Source organism: Penicillium waksmanii (assembly GCF_028829765.1).
Source record: "Penicillium waksmanii strain IBT 27052 chromosome Unknown utg000009l:1.0-4314994.0:1.0-4318279.0, whole genome shotgun sequence".
Taxonomy (NCBI): Eukaryota; Fungi; Ascomycota; class Eurotiomycetes; order Eurotiales; family Aspergillaceae; genus Penicillium; species Penicillium waksmanii.
In genome coordinates this window covers 1,259,633-1,276,332 of record NW_026643255.1, presented here as the reverse complement: position 1 = coordinate 1,276,332, position 16,700 = coordinate 1,259,633, and the positions used below count along the sequence as shown (strand labels likewise).

Sequence of the window (16,700 nt, the reverse complement as noted above, 5' to 3'; positions counted from 1 at the left end):
TTATTTAGATTCCATCCCATTGCCATACTCTCTCCGGGGTCTCTTTGCTTATTTCGATATTAGGCAGCGCTTCGCCGAGACTCTGCGCTACTATGACCTCCAATACTACTCATAGCGAGGGCCCTGATGCTGTCACGGCAATCTCGCCAACCGATGTCGAATTAGCCCCCATCACCAGTCACAGCAAACAGGATGATCCATTCCTGGTCGCATTTGCTGAGCCTTTCGATGCAGAGAACCCAAAGGACTGGCGGACCGGTCGTAAATGGGCTGTTACCGATGTGCTCTCTGCAACCGGCTTCAATCGAATCATGGTATCAACGATCATCGCCCCAGCCCTATCCACAATCTCTGCAGAATTCGACATGAACTCCGCCGAGTCAGCGATGGCTCTCTCGATTTATCTTCTTGCAACAGCGTTCGGTCCACTCTTTATTGGCCCTTTGTCTGAGGTCTATGGTCGCAAGCCAATCCTCCACGCTTCAAATGTCTGGTTCCTTATCTGGAATATTGCCTGTGGCTTCGCTAGAAATAAAGAAACGTTGATCGCCTGTCGCTTTCTCGCCGGCTTTGGCGCTAGTGCCATATACGCTTTGGCGAATGGTGTTTTGGGCGATGTGTGGCGACCCGAACAGCGCGGGCGCTCTCTTGGAGTGTACATGCTGATTCCCTTGCTGGGAGCCGCTGTTGGTCCGATCATCGGTGGCTTCATGGCGGATCGTACGACTTGGCGCTGGATGTTCTGGGCAACATCTATCTTCCAGGCAGTTATGATTCTAGTCTCTTTCACGGCTTTCCAAGAGACCTATGAGCCTTTAATCCTGCGCCGTCGTGCAGAGCGAATTCGCGGGGAAACTGGCGACACGCGGTATTACACTGTTCATGAACGGATCCATGCGAACAAGTCCGCGCTAAGGATCCTGGGACGCGCACTGGTCAGACCTGTCCGGCTTCTAGTTTCTCATCCTATCATTCAAATCTCTTCGCTCGTGTCGGCATTCTACTATGGAATTCTGTACATTGTTCTTTCTACCTTTTCAGATCTATGGATTTATCAGTATCACCAATCGGTGGAAACCAGCGGTTTGCACTACATCGCAGTTGCATTAGGCGAGATTGTGGGGGCTCAGCTCTGTGGAATGCTTATGGACTCGCTCTACCATCGTCTCAAAGCCCGTGCTAATGGCGAGCATACTCCTGAGCTTCGAACGCCTTCTGTTTTTCCAGGTGCTTTTATCGGGCCGCTTGGCTTGTTTCTCTATGGCTGGGCAGCTCAGTATCGCCTCCATTGGGCTATTGTCGACCTTGGTGCTTTCATTGCAATGCTTGGCATACAGATTACAGGCATGCCGTTGCAGGCATATATCATGGAGGCCTATCCGGAACATACAAGTAGTGCCGGGGCCGCTTCTCAGTTTCCACGCAGTCTGACGGCATTCTTGTTCCCTTTGTTTGCGCCAACTATGTACAAGGTACTTGGATATGGGTGGGGAAACACTACAATTGCATTTATAGGACTGGTCGTCGGACTGCCAGCTCCTTTGATTCTATGGTATTACGGTGCAAGGCTGAGGGCCAGGGCACAAGCAAGCTATTAACTTGTGGTATGCGGCAATGTAATAATATCCCTGGATCGAATTAAACTTATAACAATCTATCAATTTTGTAAATTTACCTGAACATGTTCGAAAGTCATAAAACTTCCCAGCATTTGCTTCTCCTTTCATTTGAAAAGCTTACTTTTGCTTCGCAGTAAAGGACCATAAGCTCTGAAGACCAGTGGTATCGGTATCATAGCGGCAGCCAGGCAGCCAAGTAATGTACAAGCCCATTGAACACCCATGTTTTCAAACATCTGAGTTGTGAAAAGTGGAAAACCTGCCGCCACAGTAGAGCGGAGAATAATATTGGCAGCGACTGTCGACGCGGCGCTATTCCAGAGAGTCAGCAAATTCACAATTCAAGATTTTCAAGATCGGAAAACCCAACAGAGGTAGATATGCATCAACCAAGTAGTTGAAACAGGGAAGAAACACGCAAAGAACGCCGAACCCAACAAATATCCCAGCGACAGTAGGTACTGCCCAGTGTATCTGTGGATCATAGCCGGTCCAACCGAACCTGTTAAGATATTAGCATTCCTAAATTTAATGTATTATTTAGGGTTCAGTGGATGAGGTGCAAGCTCACCAGAAGATTCCGATTGTAAACACGGGTGCCCCAATAAGCGGAGGGACGAGACGCCATTCAGGTACAGGTACGCCTTTGTTAGCTATCAACTTCTTTGCATAGCTGCCATGCTCCAGCAATATGAACGTCAGTGCCAGTAGTACTCCGACAATCAGGCCGATGAAAGGTAATCCACTGATTCCGGGCTTCATTCCATACACATTTTCAAAGACATATGGATATGCCTCCAGCAACGCGTAAACAAGTCCATAGATAAAGGACATGTAAAGCGAAACGAGTAGAATAATTGGTTCAGTCAAAAGCATCGTCAGTGGGCGAGTGAAGTATTTCTTGGACATTTCGGCAAAATTCACTTCCATCCTTTCCTGTCTCGCGTGGATTCCCCAGATATTCGTTCGACGCCGCATTTTCGCAGCCTTAGTCATAAGAAGTACCGGTGCATAGGTCTCACGCAGAAATACAACCGACACTGCGCCTGTAAAAAGACTGACGATAGCCGGAATGTAAAGAGTCCAGCGCCATCCCAAGTAACTCGTCGCAATAAACCCACCAATAAAAGGTGCACTAAACGGGCCGACGAATACAGTCAAAGCATAAATTGAGATAGCAATGCCTCGTCGAGTGTTGTCGTATATATCTGCCAATACTCCTGGGACGACGGTAAGCTGGCTCGCACCACACATACCCGCAAAGAAACGACAGATGAGAAGTGTTTGGATATCCTTGGCAACGGCAGATCCGATGGTGAATATTCCACCGGCGAGCAGAGCGATAGACAAAGGCAATTTCCTTCCGTAAAGTTCAGAGGCTGGAGCCCATATCACTGGCCCTGAAGCAAATCCTAGAACATAGAGCGTTGTACCTAACTTTCCTACTTCAGCTCCAACGCCGAATTCCTTGCTCGCGCTATCGGACCCTGGGGCGAAGATGGCGCTGGCTAACGAGGTTATCAACGCCCCTGAACAGACCAGCACAGCAGAGAAAAGTCTAATTAAATAAATTGTATTAGAAATCCCCCTGTGATTTTATGCATTATGTTTGCTTACTTGACGGTAAATGGCCAGTTGTAAGGATGCGATGGATCGTCATCTCCGTCAAAATCAACAACATAATCTTCCAGGTCAGGAAGGGGGCCTGGCAACGGTCTGCCCTGTCCCATGGAGACCTTTTCATCCATGGATTGTTTCGCGCCAGATTCCTCTCCGCTGAATTGGGGTCCTGTCGTATTAGCTGTGACCTTAAGTCGTGAACCAGTCTGGTTGTATTTACCTTGAGTTGATAGCTATGCACGTCACACACGGGTTCAGTCTTGCGGGCAAGTGAGAAGGGTTTTGGCATATCTTGTGCTAAGTGAATGTTTGTAGCTTTCATGGCAAGCTCAATAATGCTATTATGCCCTTGTTGAAAGATGCCCGGGCTGCCTGCGGATGTTGCGGGATTGCGGGATTGGCGGGACTAAGGGACTAAGGCTTCGCCTTCGAGCCCCACCAAAGAACTACGGGTACCCATGTCTGCTGCATTGCCCGCATGTGTTTAATTGTGGGTAGAATTAGAAACCAATAGACTTGTTGTATTGTTTGGATCCGATTATCTAGAAAGCGAATTATGCAAGTGCGGTGATAGTAGGGGGATGGCCATGGTTTTACCGCGATTCGACCATAATGCATGTGGTTCTTTTTTCAGATTAGCTACAGCTATTTTATCATTAAATTCGGCCGAATTTTTTTTTTCGAATTTAAATAAGAAGAGTGAGTTTCAATCCCATGCATTGATACATAAGCCTAGGTAGATTCGCCCATGAAAGGTGGAACATCAATCATATCTGCATTCAAAAACTGGTCCAAATCGATTCTTTGTAGCCCAGGCAAGTCTGCAACGAGAGCGCCCAGCCAGTTGAACTCCTCGGCACTAGGGGTCGGCTGAGATAATATCTCTAATTGGGCGGTTTTTTGGGTACTGAGGGCCTCTCCTAGAATCGCTATATCATCCTTCCTACGCTGTTGGTGTAGCAAGACCAACAAGCAAGCCGCGCTATACGCCTCTCTCATGGTTTCGGTATCATAGGGAGATGCGACCAGCCCGAGAGTTGACATTGCTTCTGGGAGCATCGAGAGTGATGGGCGCGTGTCTATTACCAAGAGGACGCAGATTATATGGAATGGAACATTGGCAACTTGATGCCAAGGCGTGCAGTCCATGACCATGCTTCGTGCGCAGCTGAGACCTTTCTCGAGTAGTTTGAGTACTCGATCTGCAAGACCAGGCGATATATCTAGATTCTGGGTATGAATCCGACGAAGAATGCAAAGAACAAGATTACATTGCGCCATGACAGATGGGGGCTGGGTATGAGTTCCGTCTAGTAATTTGCCCAGTGTCGTCGCAAGGTCCGCCTCATCCTTGGCTCTTCCCGGGTCGAGACTAAGAGATACGGGGAGCAGACCCAAAACCTCTGCAGTATAATCACCAGGTTTGGGTGAAGGTGGCAAAGGAAGATCATCTTTCTGGAATGAGACCCGTGAAAGGCCTAGGTCAAAGGATGTCCAAACATTCAAATGATGTGCAACGCCGACGAGGCGTCTTTGAAGATCCGGATCAATCTTAATGCTGGGTGGAAGAACTGAATGTGACTCGGGGTGGAGACCTGAAGCTTCCAGGAGGTGCATTAGTGTCGAGCTCGCCATCCAAGTAGAATGTGGCGAGTCTGTCATCCGAAGATAAATCGATCTGAGTGCCCATCCGTTCAAAAGATCGATTGATGGAGGGCCCAATAGGTGGTGCATGTCTAATGTGGAGCGTGCTGTGCGAATTAGATGAACTTCAGTGATGGTGGCATTGCGCTGCGAGAACAGACAGCCGAGGGCACCCACGCCAGCTATGACGCTGTCGAATATATCTGGTAGAAGGGGCGATTGCCATCTTTGGTTCAGTCGCTCGAAGAAGAGTTGTTGGTCAAGAAATCCATAACATGGATCAATCTTCTGGAAGTAAGTTAGGGCTAGCGCTTGTATATGGTCCAGCGATGTAATCTCCACGATCGGAAACACCGAAGATGCAAGGGGCTGGGCTGATAACTGCCGTGCTCCAATATTCCACCCGAATAAGTTGAGCTTCGGGGCTTTGGCCGAATCGATCTTCAGTCCCAATTTTCGGACAAAGGCAGCGCCTGAATTGGCCTCCAAGCGGCGGACTAGTCCACTGGGATCCGGCTCAGTGGAAATATCTCCCGGGGGATTGTGCGTTGGTGGAGATGCAGAAGGATCGGGTGATAGATGGTCGACATTGTGAGACTTCCTCCGCCGAGCCTCATAGTGGCACTGGTAACCCCATTCGGTGCATGTCGTACATGGGTTACCACCATCGCACTTCCTCTTGCGTTCCCGGCAGGGCTTGCAGGCCAGACGTGCTCGTTTCCGTTTTGGGGCTTGGGCGTGGGCTTCCATGTTTGGGTGGAGAGAGGATGAAGTGGAATGGAAGGGAAGCATCGGATCGTGCGGAGGTCGGGCGGTAAAGGCGGCTCTGGCGGAGACGAAGACAGGCAATGACTTCATCCCTCAGCTTCCCCAGTCTTCACTTCTTCAATTCCTCGGTTCCTCAATTCCATATTCACTCTTGATTCTCTCCTTAATGCATGCCTGGCGTACTTATTAATACTCTCCGTTCAATCTGTCCAAACGTTCATCAAACACCGATTATCCAATTCTCCCCCCAGCCAGTATGGCGACTAAACTCCTCTCCCGCTACCCATGGGCCACCAGCCCGTTCATCGTGGGCGCGCCAATGCGTGTCATGTCTGGACCAGCACTTGCCCTGGCTGTCTCAGGTGCAGGTGGCCTGGGATTCATCGGACCCGGCATTAAGACTCAAAACACGCACGTCGACCTTGAAGAAACACTGACCCTGATCCGCAAACAACAAACACAGCCATCCAGCTTCTCCTCACACACTTCATCATCATCTCTTCTCCCAGTAGGTGTCGGTTTTCAGCTCTGGGGGGACGATATTGAAATTGCGACCGCGGCTATCCAGAAATTTAAGCCCTGCGCTGCCTGGTTATTCGCACCCCGCGACGGTCCGGAGGAATATGATACTTGGTCGCGCAGGATCCGCGAGGCCTCTCCGCAAACACAAATATGGATTCAAATTGGCACATTGAAAGAAGCAAAACAATTACTCCAGATTTCCGAGAAACCGGATATCGTTGTTGTCCAGGGGGCAGAGTCAGGCGGTCACGGCCGCTCAGAAGATGGGATGGGCATCATGACCTTGTTTCCCGAAATTGCGGACGCTATGGAAAGTAGCCAGATTCCACTTCTAGCAGCTGGCGGTATCGCTGATGGGCGTGGGGTTGCTGCGGCACTTTGCTTAGGTGCATCGGGTGTTGCCATGGGCTCTCGGTTCCTGGCTTCTAAAGAGGCCCGGATTAGCAAAGGATATCAGGATGAGGTTGTGCGTGCGACAGACGGCGCGACAGCAACGAAACGAACCTTGCTCTACAATCATCTCAGGGGCACTTTTGGATGGCCAGCTGGATACAGCCCCAGAACCATCATTAACCAATCTTTCGTTGAACATCAAGCAGGCACCCCATTTGAAGATTTGAAGAAGCGCCACGATGAAGCTTTGAAGCTGGGTGATGCGGGCTGGGGGCCTGAGGGAAGACTTGCAACCTATGCCGGTGCCTCGGTCGGATTGATTCACGGTGTTCCAGCTGCCGAGACCATTGTGCAAGGCGTCCGGAAGGATGCGCTACAGAGGATCAAGTCCCTTGGCTCTGTCGGGCTATAAATCTTACCTACCATTCTTGTAAATTGACCCCCAGCTTCACAACACTCATAGCATGATCGCGAAATTAATGCCTTTCGAATTCTCTAGAATAAATACAGTGCCAAGTAATATGCGCGTACAGAAATGGTCGATCAATGGCGATCTCAAGTGGAGCTCAAACAGGTGACAGGTCGACCACCCTTTGTAAGACCTTTTGATGGTCAGCCATTTATTTCTTTCTATTTCAGATATCTACGGTCACGGTCCAAGTATTTTCGAGTGAAAATAATGTTCGATGTTTCATTCGGTCGAAGATAAAGAAAGAAATGCTAGTATACCAATATATAGAGAAGCGAAAGAATGCTCGTACAGAGTAGAGCTAAGCCAATAGATAGACTCGGATCTCGCATCCAATTATGGAGCTCTCTCCCAAACCAAGAGGCATCAATCCACAATTTCAATTAGGGCATTGGAACCCACTTGTACTTTGTACGTAAATCCAGTTCCGAGATTTAGTTGGACTCCTGGAGGGCGGCGCAGAGCTTGTTGCCCTTCTGTATTGGTGATTTGTTAGTGTCGAACCCTGACTCTCGATAATTTACAGCGTAACTTACAATGACCTGGCAGGTCAGCTTGTTGAGGCCCTGGCAGTCGGCATCAGTCTGGCACTCATCGCCAGTGACACCGCGCTTCTCCTTGGGCGCAACACAGGTGCTGTCGTGACCGCAGACAAGGCCTTTGATGCAGTCTCCGTTCAGCTTGCAGGCATGGTCAAGTAGAGCCTTTGAGTTCTATTAACCATAAATTAGCTTGAGGGTATTTTCCGCTTATTTCATTTACTCACGCCACGCTTGTCTTTGGGAGCGATGCAGGTGTTCTTCTCACAGACGAGGCCATCGCGGCAGTCGGAAGAAGCGTGGCAGAAATGCCCCAGGGGAACGGCGTCCTGAGATAAGAGCGATGTTTAGCTCGATTCATGTCAATATTCAACGGATCTTTTCTCAAGAGATTCTTACCTCTCGCTTGTTCTTCGGGGAAAGGCAAGTGTCCTTCTCACAAACCAGACCCTTCGCGCACTCGGAGTCCTTGTGGCATTTTTGGCCCAGCTGGGACAAAGGCGACTAGACTGAATGTCAGCTCATCCTTGTAATCATGGGTCGAACTAGAAGCCATGTCATCACTTACATCCCGCTTGTTCTTCGGGGCAACACATGTATCATCCTGTCCGCAAACAAGGCCCTTCACACAGTCACCATTGATTTTGCAAGGTTGGCCAGACTCGGACAAGGTCTTTATGCAAATTAGTATGGGATATTCTTTGATATTATTCTCAGATTATGGCGAATCACATCGCGCTTGTCCTTGGGCGCAACACAGAGGTCCTTATCACAGACAAGTCCCTTCACACACTGAGAAGTCTGCTTGCAATTCTCGCTCAAATGGGCGAGAAGGGCATCGCGCTTATTGCGGGGTGCAGCGCAGATATCCTTAATGCACTCCAGGCTGCCCGCACAGTCACGTCCGATGTGGCAAGCCTGTCCAAGCTGAGCTAGAGGAGTGTCGCGGGTGTCCTTGCTGACAACACAGTTGCCAATGTTGTCACAGTGCTCGTTAGGCTTGCAGTCGGCACCGGTCTTGCACTGGGGAGCCCATTGGGCCGGAGAGGCGACAGTAGGTCCAGCGAAAATGGCGGAGAATACGATCGAATACTTCATCTTGAAGGTTGTTGATAGTAAAGGTTTCAGAGAATGAGTGTATAAAGAGAGCGGGAATTCTGATGATGGTAATGAGAGTGAGGTTGAGGTTTAATGATAGCCATATTTTGATTGATATTTAGAGTAATTTATACCCTCTACTCGCTTTCTCCCTATTTACTATCTAAAGTCTCGACTCGGGCCATACTCCTCAACCACGTACCACTTTTCTGTATGACGCGTTGTATGAAGCGTTTCCAAGGGGTGAGGTCGATAGATTGACACGTCTCCGCCCACGCCCAAGGCATACCTGGGAATCAGAAATGGACATGATCATCATACCTTGAAGAATCTAGAATTAAGCTAAAATCTTTATCTTCGAAGTCTGGAGATTCTTTTGCCTTTGGTGACGACTCAGCCTGATCAGTGGGTTTTCAATGAAACCATACTAGTTAGTTAGATGAGCGCGGATATCCATTATGTACACTTTTAGCTTTACAAAACATCAATACTGACTGACCCGTATGATTCAATTATGTTAGTCTATGAACTAAATATATTCAATCTTCCAAGAACGCATGCCGTGGCAAAGAAGAGACAAATGGACAAACCCCATGTCAAATGGTTGAGATCTGACTCGAAAAAGCGCAAAGCGAGTAATGTACTCCATATGGAATACAGGAAATTGTCACAGCCGCAAGGGCTGACCTTTAGTTGAGTTGAGTGTCGTTGATTGGGAATCTAAGTCGCCGGAGCTTATTTTAGAATGCCGATCACCCTCACGAGCCGGGCTTTACCCTACACCATAATGAGTACATCGATCCGCAGTCTATTGATGCCTTGGAGTCGGGGATCCACCATACGATCGACAATTGAGGTACGTAATTCCCCCTTTTACCGACTATTCCCCGACGTATCCATGTTGGTGACCGCCATTATCTGAGGATTACTAGTAATAGATTCTGTTCTCTAGGACAAGAAAGAACTTGCCAACTTTCAGAGGGTTTGGAGAGCTACGAATCTGGTTCCTGGGATGCAGGTGTTTCTTTTGACCCTGCCTTGATTATTCTTACACCTTTCAAAGAAGCCACATATAACAATTTGTGGGAATTCGATTTCTTGGAGAGTAATATAAATACATTGAGGTGGGTTTGTTCAAGAGTTATGCCGGGCAGCCTCCCTCGAGAAAGACAAGCTAGACCAAAGTAGAAAAGAAAAGGAGCCTATCCCATCGACCCAAAAATTTCCATCATCCACATATCATCAAACCCATTCGTTGGTAAAGGTTCCAGAGCAGAATTTGGCGCCACAAAGTTGCCTCCCAGATCATTTGCTGGCACATTCGGGTACCAAATTTCCATAAGCTTTGGCTCCCAGCCTTGTTTGATTGATTGAGTCATCTTCATCCCTTTTTCGAAGATGTTCCATTCTTCATTTTCCACCTTGAGAGAGTCTGCACATGTCTTCATGCCATAAGTGAGACGATCGAGGATTTCAAGTATGTTGGCTGTGTTTCGGACCATGGTTTTATCCCAAGCCGGGTCGTCAAGTGTCGATAATTTGTAAAGAGTCACCAGAGCTCTTGAGAACTGGAAGAACATGGTGAACGGCATACCCAAGTAATCCTCACCTGGAATGGTGATCCAAACATCGAACCAAGACTTGGCTGCGTGAAGGCAAGTACAGAGACTTTCGAGTCGATGTAGCTCTGGAGAACTTGAAGAAGAGACATCCTTGAGGGCAGTTTCATGAATAATAAACTCAGCCGTACTAATATATAGCAACACCGTATCTAGAATAGTAGGGTAAGCTTCAAGTTTGTGTCTCAGTTGTGGCTGAATAAACATACTTAGCTGTTTGAGGTGCTGCGGAATTTGCTCTCTCACAGAGTCCAACTGTGCTTGAAAAGATTTTGTATACAGCAGCGATGGCAACTGGCCGTCTCCATCTCGTCTATGATGATGCACTTTATCCATCACCAATTGGATCTTGACCAGGGTGACCAGAACTTCGTCTTCTGGGCACTCTTTGGCATCCAAGAGAACCTGTAGGCTTTCTTCCATGTGAGGCGTCCATCTGAGTGCGTCGATCCTAAACATTGTCAAAGCAACACTGCAATCTTATGTTAACTTAGCTTCGCATTCTTTCTGGAAGCACGGACAAACCTAGATGTCAACAAGAAGCAGCCAAGCGCGGCTCTTCGTTCCTCAATAGTCCTTGTAGTTGAAATTGGTTGTTTCCAACCAACGGCACATTTAAAAGCCTGCATCGTTGACGGCTCCTTGGGAATTTCCTGGTTGATTCCGAGATCACAGACAAGGCCCATGACCACGTGTGAATAGAAATTGAGAAAAGGACGTTTGGTATATGTGGTCCTAGAACTAAAGTGAGTATATTTTGCACATTTCCCCGTGATTTGACATCTAACTCACCAAGTGATGAATATCATAAGTCCGAGCAGCATATCCATGTTTGGGGCAACCTCGACGAGAATCTTTTGGTGAATGATATTCGTAATCTGGGCAAAGACAAGTTCCCTCCTATCAATTGCAGGGGTCAATACCGCCATTATAGTCAGCCAGACAAATGGCTTCTCCACGCGGAGCTGTTGGGAAGTCATATGGGAGGGTATGTGAATAAAGGGAATGAATCTCATGTTGTGAGTGCGGAAGCTCCCGAGACTTTTCTCGGCATCCTCTGGAGTAAGTTGAAGCGAGTTGCAAACATCGGCCATTGAACAATCAGTTGATGATGACGGCACCGGCGATGGAATCCCAGGTGGGGTGACCATGGGGTGGTCCGTCTTAGACAGATAAGATGGAGCATTTCGAGCAGGCATGGCAATCGAAGTGGCGTTGTCCCAATCCGCGGGCATACCAGATGTGCCGCCAGTAGTTTGGAGTAATGATACAATATTATCAAGCTTAGCTTCAAGCTGTGCAGTTCTAGAAGCCGAAGATCGGCCATTTCGCTTTCGCACTGTCGGCGATGGCCGGCAGTCCTTTTTCAAACGCTGGCATCTACGAGGCCATTAGTCCATTTGACGAAAGTGATGTGATCTCTCGACTTACCTTTCACAACCATGTCCTCTTTCCAAAAGAATGCATTTGCTTTTAGCGCGAGAACAGTTAATACAAGCCCGGCCATACGGTGCCGGGGTTCCACTCGGGATGTGGTTGACGTCCATCCCGAAGCCCGACCGTTGGATTTCGGGATTCAGGGTAACACAGTAAATGGGCAGAAGAAATATCTGTGCGGTTTTGTACCACCAGAGAACATTAGATATTCAGGCACGAATATAGGCCGTAGCGAAAAGAATAAAGGAAAGTTTCCCCAACACCCAACGAGTCATCCTGAAGGAACGGCGGGATTGGAAAGAATCGAATCGAAATCCGTCCGAGTCTGGGGCCAGAAAGTTTATGACTAATCCCTTTATATTCTACTCTCATACTACCAGTAGCATTACTTCTCAACCCTCTGCGAGACCTACGAGCCAAATGCGCATGGATGCATGGATGTATGAATACATGCTTAGCATTTTTTAATTAGTCTCATCTAAAAAACTAGGGCCCAAATTCCATCTCATATTATAACTGAATGACTGGTGATTTATAATCCCCTCGTAAAACCCGATCGGCCGTTCCTCCGTCTCACTTACATCGGAATTCGGGCTGGGGGGTTCATTCAACCCCGTCCCACAATGGCCAGCCCTCCAATCAACAATCATATCCCCCTGTAGTTTAGAAACCTTTGCCTACTTTTGATACCTAGAGGGCTTTGTTTTCTGGGGCTGTTTTAGAGGGGAGGAATTTTATAAGTCACTCCCAAAAATCTCGCAACATCGCAACCTCATTCACCTATTTATTTATGAGGTCCGGTCGCAAAATATAATATTCACATTGATCTTTGGCTTAAGCTTTTCAACATGGGTGCCAACGACTTGGCCCCTGTCAAGTCCTCAGGCTTGACCCACGATTTAGTATCCGTCTCCCATAAAGTATCTAAGGAATTTGAGTCTGGTTCTTCTCGTCCGTCTACAGACGGGACCCCAAGAATTGCTGATGCATCTGGCAAAGAAGAACAAAAATACTTGACTGGCGTGGAGCTTTTTTTGGTCGCGGGTGCAGTTACTTTGGTTTGCTTTTTAGTATTACTAGACACTGCCATCATTGTCACAGCATGTCTTTCTTCCACCCCTTACTACCGAAAAAATACTAACCCGTGTCCCGTGCCTAGGCTATTCCGGTAATCACGACCAAGTTTCATTCACTTCAAGATTTGGGTTGGTATGGTAGCTCTTATCAGATTGCGAGGTATGTTATCTCCGCTCCATTCAAAAGCCCGTGTCTACCCTAGGGTACTCCCAGATTCTTAACAGTAAGCCAGTGCTTGTCTGCAGCCTCTCACGGGTAGAATCTACACCAATTTCACTTCCAAGGTATACTTCTGCACCTAAGTATTCAATTTTAATTTTATTTCGCTCCGCGTTGACACGGGACTAGTGGACTTTCTTGGTTTTCTTTTTTATTTTTGAGCTTGGGTCTCTTCTCTGTGGTATTGCTACATCATCGAAGATGTTAATTGTCGCCCGAGCGGTTGCTGGAATAGGCTCTTCTGGACTGATGAACGGAGCATTAACCATCATCTCAGCATCTGCACCAATGCACAAGGTTCCGGGTAAGCGTACCCGCATGGAAGATTAGACATCTTATTGACATTTACGAAGCTCTTTTTGGCATGATGATGGGTGGTAAGTGGCATGAATTAGCCCAGCGTTGCAAGTTTTTGTTGACATCATATTCTAGTTTGTCAACTAGGTGTTGCTTTCGGTCCACTAATTGGAGGTGCTTTCACTGAATATACTACGTGGAGATGGTGTAGGTTCCTCTCCTTCTTTGAGAGCTTTCTTGGTCATCTAACTCCTGTTTCATACAGGCTTCTATATCAATCTTCCTATTGGCGGCGTGGTTGCGTTGATGCTCCTCTTTATCGAAATTCCTGATCAGGTCGCCAAGCCATCAATCAAATCATCATTTGAGACGATCACGCGGAAACTTGACCTTATTGGTTTTGTGCTTTTTGCCCCAGCCGCCATACAGCTCCTTCTTGCCCTTGAATATGGGCAGAATGAATTTGGGTGGAAAAGCGCAACCGTCATAGGTCTCTTCTGTGGTTCGGGTTGCACTTTTCTCGTCTTCCTAGCCTGGGAGCATCATCAAGGTGATAAGGCCATGATACCTCTTACCATGCTAAGACAAAGAGTAATGTGGTCGAGTTGTTTGGTCATGATAACTATATTTGCGATGGTCCTCACTGCTTCATACTATCTACCGATTTACTTCCAGTCAATCAAGAATGAGTCGCCCACCATGAGTGGAGTGTATATTCTTCCAAGTGTTTTATCGCAGCTAGCCTTTGCTGTGATGTCAGGCCTTCTCAGTCAGTGAATTGAACGATAGATCTATCGGCAAAGCTAACAGTGTCTCTACTAGTTGGGAAGCTAGGATATTATCTTCCGTGGGCCATCTTTTGCGGGGTGGCTACTGCCATCGGCAACGGACTCCTAACAACACTTTCCCCAAACACTTCCACCGGAAAATGGGTCGGTTATCAAATACTCATAGGTGCAGGTCGGGGAGCCGGATTTCAGATTGTAAGAGCTTCCCTATTATCTCCATGCCAATGCACGATGTGATGCGGATGGATCGATACTAATAACCATTCAACACAGCCGCTCATCGCTATACAAAACACCCTTTCACCAAGTCAAATATCTGTTGGCATGGCGATTCTCATGTTCACTCAAACTCTTTCTGGTGCAGTGTTTCTCACATTCGCGGATGTCATTTTCTCCTCAGGTCTCAAAACACTGATTCCCCGAAATGCACCAAATGCCGACTTGGCCGCTATTATTGCCGCAGGCGCCACTGGTATGCGTGATGTGGTATTATCCGATGACCTTCCGGGCGTTTTGAAGGCTTATGCGGGGAGTGTAGACCGCGTTTTCTATATGGCTGCTGCGCTCAGCGTCGTTTGTGTGGCTTTTTCGTTTGGAATGGGATGGAAAGACATTCGGAAGAAGAAGCCATCTGGTGAGAAAGTCTGATCCTGGACTCAAGATCCGGCTCTCAGACCTAGTATTCATATGAGAGAGTTTTTAATGATATACATACTAGTTCGTACTTTAGAAGCATAATATACATGACAATCTTCACTCCAAATTCATCTCAGCCCTATATACGAGTTTGAGAGACAATGTCTGTTAGTCAGCCTATCTCCATAGTTAGCTTCCTTCTCACCCCCTACACCTCACACCCACAATGATATTACATTCCACTACTTCACATATGACTTGATAAGGATTGATACATAAAAGCAGGTTGACTAAATTCGTAGCTCCTTCTTCCACTGGTTTATCCATGATAAGTAAATCGTCACGTCAATGCTCATTCTCCTGGCCTTGCCCTCGCGAAGTAAGTTGCTCGACTTCAGAACCAGCTGCTTTATATATCCCTAGTGATTCCCGTCAACGAAACAGTTAACTACAACCAGCCTGCTCAGATGACCTCAGCCAATGCATCCGACAAGAAATTAAACGTTGCTTCGTAGTGACAGCCAACAGGCCAGGAGTAATCTTGCGCCTACGTGCAATTTAAGAATACATAGTAGAATGGTGTGAATATACCTCTCCTCAGTTAGTTATAATACTGGCTATATTTACAGCCTAAGTTGGAATTCTCATAATAGCGGTTATCAAGTAGTAGAAATTTTCATTGTAAAATTTGATCTGATTTCAACTCTATACAGACTCCAAAGGGAAAATGTTGATATGTTTATAATCAGTATCTGGAAATGGCCGCAGACCAAATGCGATCCGGTTCAGATTGACTTTTCTTTGTAAGTTGCCTAGGGCATCTATGTCGCGGTAATCCTCAGTTTCGATATTCTGAGGACGCTCTGGGTGTGGAAATATAGTAATCGCCAGGCTAGAGCTTGTTCCACTCAGTGAGTATCCACTAGAATCTATATTGATATCAAGAAGATGGCGCAAGTGATACATTCGTAACAGGATATGTCGCCATGTTCCGGAATTCAGATAGACACGCGAGAAATTGATAAAGCTTATTCTGTCGACGGATTGATCAAGAATCGTAAGAATCTGGTTGTTTGAAAAGGAAACTCCCATAAGATCGAGAGACCGCAAGGACAGGGAAGATGGGAAAGTGAGAACGTCAATGTTCAGAATGTTGAGACTGTTTATTGAAAGCGATTGAAGATTTGGCGCCATTTCAATCATTTGGAACATTTGAGTGGAATATCTGCTGTTTGGAACAGAAGTATATTCTGGTAAAACCGGACTTGCCCAGTGTCTCCCACGGTTTTCGTCCTGATGATCTGTATACTGACAAGTACACAGCCCGAGATATCGAAGACGTGTCATATATTTTGCAATGGGGATCTGCACAGGACTGCTTTGGGTGGGGAAGAAACGTCTATAATCATATGTGATCGGGAATTTCACTAGTAGCTCTTGCAACTTTGAGAGCGGCACATATCGTAATATTAAGGCAACTGCATCCATGTACTTGTTTCTGTGCTCCTGTGAAAGGCATTCAGGCGGTTCGTGAAACTCAAGGGCCATAAGGTTGCAACATTTCATCAAAGAAAATGAGAGAGATCCGAACAGGTCCTCAATATAGAGAGAGTCTGCACTATTGGCGAAGGAACAAGGATTTATATCTGATTGAAACCCGATATCAATCTGGTGCACTTGCAAACAGAGTGGGCTTTTTGCTATTCTCAATAGTCTTGTTAAGGATGAAACTGTTTCAGAAGTGCTGCACCTCACATCGATATGCCGGAACAACCAGGGTGCAACACTGCGACATAAGGATTTATTTACAAGACGTAAGGCCTTGAGGTCCTTCCGAGTATGTGTGCTAGCGACCGAGTAATGCCTTGCGTCGTCCCACAAATATTCGAAACGATTATGGTCGAGCCAGACATAATATACAATCTGTCGAGATAGTTAGCACCAAGCCCAAGGTG

General features: G+C 47.1%; 7 protein-coding genes across 7 annotated transcripts; 3 read left to right on the top strand and 4 right to left on the bottom strand.

Moving 5' to 3' along the window:
- Positions 1-92: 92 nt before the first annotated feature.
- Positions 93-1,598, top strand: N7481_010849 (MFS transporter; the record flags this gene model as incomplete). Its single annotated transcript, XM_057270068.1, has 1 exon — positions 93-1,598. The coding sequence occupies one exon, from the start codon at positions 93-95 to the stop codon at positions 1,596-1,598; it is 1,506 nt and encodes a 501-aa protein (XP_057117242.1).
- A 125-nt stretch (positions 1,599-1,723) lies between these two features.
- N7481_010848 (MFS transporter) lies at positions 1,724-3,472 on the bottom strand (the record flags this gene model as incomplete). Its single annotated transcript, XM_057270067.1, has 4 exons — positions 1,724-1,931; positions 1,990-2,121; positions 2,191-3,177; positions 3,237-3,472. Coding segments are annotated over 4 exons (1,563 nt in total), but the record flags the coding sequence as incomplete, so codon positions are not given.
- A 499-nt stretch (positions 3,473-3,971) lies between these two features.
- On the bottom strand, positions 3,972-5,633 carry N7481_010847 (uncharacterized protein; the record flags this gene model as incomplete). The annotated part of the gene is made up of 1 exon (XM_057270066.1): positions 3,972-5,633. One exon carries the CDS (start codon positions 5,631-5,633, stop codon positions 3,972-3,974), a length of 1,662 nt encoding a protein of 553 aa, XP_057117240.1.
- A 274-nt stretch (positions 5,634-5,907) lies between these two features.
- N7481_010846 (nitronate monooxygenase) lies at positions 5,908-6,978 on the top strand (the record flags this gene model as incomplete). The annotated part of the gene is made up of 1 exon (XM_057270065.1): positions 5,908-6,978. One exon carries the CDS (start codon positions 5,908-5,910, stop codon positions 6,976-6,978), a length of 1,071 nt encoding a protein of 356 aa, XP_057117239.1.
- A 491-nt stretch (positions 6,979-7,469) lies between these two features.
- N7481_010845 (uncharacterized protein) lies at positions 7,470-8,672 on the bottom strand (the record flags this gene model as incomplete). The annotated part of the gene is made up of 6 exons (XM_057270064.1): positions 7,470-7,511; positions 7,572-7,748; positions 7,802-7,903; positions 7,974-8,078; positions 8,143-8,247; positions 8,307-8,672. 6 exons carry the CDS (start codon positions 8,670-8,672, stop codon positions 7,470-7,472), a joined length of 897 nt encoding a protein of 298 aa, XP_057117238.1.
- A 1,202-nt stretch (positions 8,673-9,874) lies between these two features.
- Positions 9,875-11,838, bottom strand: N7481_010844 (Zn(II)2Cys6 transcription factor; the record flags this gene model as incomplete). Its single annotated transcript, XM_057270063.1, has 5 exons — positions 9,875-10,443; positions 10,501-10,763; positions 10,817-11,026; positions 11,084-11,671; positions 11,723-11,838. 5 exons carry the CDS (start codon positions 11,836-11,838, stop codon positions 9,875-9,877), a joined length of 1,746 nt encoding a protein of 581 aa, XP_057117237.1.
- A 738-nt stretch (positions 11,839-12,576) lies between these two features.
- N7481_010843 (MDR family MFS transporter) lies at positions 12,577-14,757 on the top strand (the record flags this gene model as incomplete). The annotated part of the gene is made up of 9 exons (XM_057270062.1): positions 12,577-12,786; positions 12,888-12,964; positions 13,038-13,089; positions 13,154-13,328; positions 13,378-13,401; positions 13,457-13,528; positions 13,587-14,090; positions 14,144-14,304; positions 14,383-14,757. The coding sequence occupies 9 exons, from the start codon at positions 12,577-12,579 to the stop codon at positions 14,755-14,757; spliced, it is 1,650 nt and encodes a 549-aa protein (XP_057117236.1).
- Positions 14,758-16,700: the final 1,943 nt, after the last annotated feature.